We start from the raw sequence: 4,740 nt of genomic DNA on the forward strand, positions 1-4,740 counted from the left end.
TTTGTTTTGTGCGCACGACATGGTTGTAGGCTTCAAATGACCGCACACAAAATCATCTTTAAATAAAAAAAAATAAAAAACGCATAACGCAAAATGAAGGAAAATGTTCGTGCATATTGAGTGTCACGAGATGTGTACACGGCATAGAAATGAATACGAGTCTCCGAAATATAACCTACGTTGCCTTAAGAAACTGAATGCTACCTCAAACTTTATATTACGTATTCCATAGCGGCACACTTTCATGAGGAAGTAGCCTAATAAAATATAAGACTATTAGAAAAAACTTTATATAAAATAATATCTTAAATCTAGACAAGTTTGGATCATTAACAAACTTGAAATGTGTAAGCCTCGTGGATGTAGACTTGGTTACAGCTTTTCACTTTTTACAGAGTTTTTTTTTTTTTTAAATGAATGAAACCGTTAATGTGTTAAAAATCCAGCGCCTGCTATGAATCTCTCCGTGGAGCCCACCCTGGTCTAATGTGTAGATCATGTAAATGTAGAAACAATGCGCGCTGCCGCTGTGGCCCGTCATTCTACGGAACACATAAGGGCCTAACTTTAAGACTACATTTAAAATATGATTTAGAAAAAAACTCAATATTTATTTAGGTGCGAAAAAACATTAAAATATGTTGCCTGTGAATGTAGGCCTGTCTCTAGTCGTATTAAACTTTAGGGCCTGCTGCTTTTTTTTGTTCATCCTTTATGGGTTTTCTCTCTATCTTTGGGAAAGAAGCTGACTTTTGCCTGCAGGCCTCTCTGTCTCAGATCAAAGATTCGTCACAGCTCGCCTTTTAAATGCTTAAAACATGACAAGTTATGATGATTTATGGAAGGAAAACAGCCCCATATGATGGAAGGAGGCCTGTGCTTCTCTAAATAAACAATTCACCTGCCTACTACTACTACTACTAATGATAATAACAGTAGTAATATAAATAATAACCACTCAATGAAAAGACAATAAGTCCGTAGTGATATTGCACAATTTAATACTGCGATTATTACACAAAGATGTGAACAACGTCAGAGACTGTGTGGACTTAGCAGGGAATGCCTGAGGTAAAATACGGTTGTCTATTCCCTTTAACAGCACATGTACACAGCTTGTGATTTAAACGACCCCCTGTTACATAACGAATCACTGCTGACCACCTCCCGATGCTCAGAGCACCGAGCAGCTTTAGACTGTATGTTTACCTTGTTTGCCTGGCGAGGCTACAATAGACAGCAACAAAGGACGAGTGGTTTTGGATCTTAATGAAGACAAAAGACCATTTCTTGTATATATGTTTTATGTAAGTAATAAAATATTACTATAACATAAATATAAATGTGACTTTGCAGTCTACATTTAGCAATCAACATACAACCAATGTAGTAAACAAAAAGAGAAACATACTGAAATCCACTGCAACATAACCATTAACAGAGCCAAACAAAAAGCTCCAAACACGTTTAAGAAATAAATATATATATATAAATGGTCAGATTCATAAATGAAATCATATTAAAATATCTTCTTGGAATTAGTAAGTGTACAAAACTGCCCGGAAAGAAACAAAAACAAAACAATATCTCAGAACAAATACAAGTTTACATATTGGACATATTTACATATCGGAAATAATCCTGGCAACATTTTCTCTAAAATCTTTTTTTTTTTCTTTACTATTATTATTTTTTCTTGAAAAAAAATGTTTCCCTCATCTGTATTGAATAGCACTGCTTTAGACTTTTGGACTGGTCCAACATTGAGAAACGACACACAACGCATGATATTTTCAGATTTCCTTTCAGGTCAGAAAAAAATAAATATATCTAGTTTAGTCCCTTAATCGCTTCCCCTTGAGGAATTATAATTTTCTTTTCTCCGAATCCAGCGTTTTAATATAATACAGTGGATTTGTGGGACAAAGGAAAACGGTGTGGCTGTAACCAGATTGGAACATCTAAAAACACAGGAACAGAAAAATAAAATAAATCATGTTCAGGCGTGATATTCCGACATGGGGCACTGAAGTTACCTGAGTTATTATTACTTTTCATTTCGTATTTGACCAATCTCTCTTAAAGTGTTTGGAATACAACAGGATTATCAGGCAGTGAGCAGTGTGAGAGACAGCGCTCTGTGGTGACAACCAGGAACCTGTAAACATGGGATTTATTGTGTTTTAAGCCTATGGCGATCAGCCCCACTCACAATTGTAAAATTGCAATAATAATAATAATAATAATAATAATATCAACGAAACAATAAGTGCTCCATGCAAAGAAAACAATATTTTGAAAACAAATAACCCCCCAAATAAAAGAAAATGCGTATTTTTTTTGAAAGAATTACCCTTTTAGCGTCTGGTGCTGTTTGCAAATTTCGACGTGGTCAGCTGTAAAAAGCGCGAACTAGTATTTGAAGGCATGCAGTCAGAACTTAAACGTCCTGTTGCATTGGGCATTTTTTTTCTGAAATGTGTCTGGCCTTAATTATGAGTGTTTCGGGTGCCATCATTTCCATCACTTTTCCACCATCAACTCCCTCAGAGTAAACAGAAAAGAAAGAGGCTGCTCTGATGAGTTACAGTGCTTATAGCAAATAATGAAAGAAATCCTAGACAGCAGAAAGAGAGACACTGAAGTTAAAGTATTTCCAAACCAAAACATCACACTTAATAGAACAAGGAAAGTATACACTAATATTCAGAAATCTGGTTAATCAGTTTAAGCCTGAAAAAGCAAAAATGTTCATTCAGTGTAGACTATTCATTTCCAGTGTTGATCGTTTTCTGGTGAGCGCCAACAGTTCATGGTACACCAGGAGGACATGGCCTCGGTTGCCACATTTAATTTATCCCCATTTGAAACAGCCATGGGATATCAAATTGACTTTATATACCTTCTCCTCCATATAATTTTGGTAAATAAAGATCTTTGTTTCACTTTAAATGCGCACGGAATCAGTATTAGCGATTTTTTTTTTCTTGTTTTCTTGTTGTTTTTTTTCTTCTTAACATTTTCTCTCTTGCCATCTATTTGTTGACGATCTCCGAATACTAAGGGCAAAACTGTTCAACTTTTCCACGTCTCTTTTTCTCTCAGGAAAACAAAAGCCAAACTTAAATACTGTAAACTCCATAGTCCCTTTCCCTTTTTCTATCCCGCTGCGGAAATGCTCGGATTGTTCATGAAAACAGTCACTGTACAGGACTCTGTAGTGTGCGGTGTAGAGGAGGGGTCTCTGCTTGAGAATATACGTCCTCCATATTCGGGTGAGGGACCCCAATTGGTGTCATTCTTTTCTCTTTTTGTCTTCTGTTGCAAAACCAAACGCGGACAACCTCTTTTTCCAACTGCAGAGTGTTGGCTAAACTAGTGATTTCGTGAGCAGACGGCTTTGGGCATTTTAAGAAATGATTTTCCAGCGCCCCTTTCACCCCCACTTCAATGGAGGTCCTCTTCTTTCGTTTCCTGCCCTGCGCCGCAATCTTGTCCAAATTGGTGGGACTGCCCGTGTTTGAGTCTGTCTCCTCCAGCCACTTGTTTAGGAGCGGCTTAAGTTTGCACATGTTCTTGAAGCTGAGCTGCAGCGCCTCAAACCTGCAGATTGTGGTCTGAGAAAAGACGTTTCCATACAGGGTGCCTAAGGCCAAGCCCACGTCCGCCTGCGTAAAGCCCAGTTTGATCCGCCGCTGCTTGAACTGCTTGGCGAACTGCTCCAGGTCGTCGGAGCTGGGCGCGTCCTCGTCCGAGTGGTCCTGATGGTGGCTGAACGCCTGCTGGGGCGACTCCATCTGGTTGTCGTGGCTGCCCGAATCGTCGTGGAGCGGGTCGCGCATAGTGTGGTGCAGGGTGCCGGGCTGGGGACTCAGCATCGCGTTGAGGTTTGTGTATCCAGGCTGCGAGTAGACCAGAGACTGGTGGCCGTTGGATGCTGGGGACAGCGGGGACAAGTGGTGCGTCGTGGTGGGTGCCCACGAACCATGGTGGTTGCTCTGCGTCTGCTGGTGCACCAGGTGAGATCTGTGGTGGAAGCCACTGCTCAGGTCCTCCCTGGTCGCCTGCACGCTGGGTTTGTGCTCCTGCTGTCCGATGTGGGTGCCGCTGGACCAGTCGGTGTTGGAGGTGGGCAGCCACTGGTGGTGCGTGAGGCTCATCGGGTGTCCCGTGTTGGTCGCCGCGAGCCCCTGCAAGTACTCGTGGTGCATCATTTTCTGCACCTCTCTGTAGGTCGTCCCCTGGTGCATCCTATCCGAATCCGGATGCATGAGCGGGTTAGACGGTAAGGAGTTATTCCTCGGAATATACTGAGCTGTTGTCGCCATGGCTCCTACTTCGAAAACTGACGAGCACTTCGGAGGTCTCCAGGCTTTAGAGCCAAAACGCAACAACCTGCTCTGGGAGGTCTTGTGGAAGAGCGAAGACACGCCTCCCTTCCGCTTGTATTGGCTCCTCTCCGATTCTAGCCCACTGGGGACACATTCAATAGGCGCAAGGTTTCAGCGCATGCTACAGCACAGGATGGGTAGAGCTCCGATCTTACATATGTTATAGAAAAACATATGTTCTATTTATTAAATGTCTCTTTGAGTTTTTAACAGCACTCATCTCATCTCGTAGACCTGCGCACAGATAGCGTTCCTTCTATCTGCTACATTTGTTCTCTCTCTCTCGCGCGCGCTCTCTCTCTCTCTCTCTCTCTCTCTCTCTCCAATTCTCTCCAAAGAAGGTGAACAG

At 41.7% G+C, this 4,740-nt stretch overlaps 1 protein-coding gene across 1 annotated transcript; it reads right to left on the minus strand.

Annotated features, from left to right (window-relative positions):
- Positions 1–997: 997 nt before the first annotated feature.
- On the minus strand, positions 998–4,476 carry pou3f1 (POU class 3 homeobox 1). Its single transcript, XM_031852475.1, has one exon. It carries the CDS (start codon positions 4,326–4,328, stop codon positions 3,201–3,203), a length of 1,128 nt encoding a protein of 375 aa, XP_031708335.1. The 5' UTR covers positions 4,329–4,476; the 3' UTR covers positions 998–3,200.
- Between the last annotated feature and the right edge of the window lie 264 nt (positions 4,477–4,740).

The sequence above is a fragment of the Anarrhichthys ocellatus genome, unplaced genomic scaffold (genome assembly GCF_004355925.1).
Source record: "Anarrhichthys ocellatus isolate YVR2014 unplaced genomic scaffold, GSC_Weel_1.0 scaffold13, whole genome shotgun sequence".
Lineage (NCBI taxonomy): Eukaryota > Metazoa > Chordata > Actinopteri > Perciformes > Anarhichadidae > Anarrhichthys > Anarrhichthys ocellatus.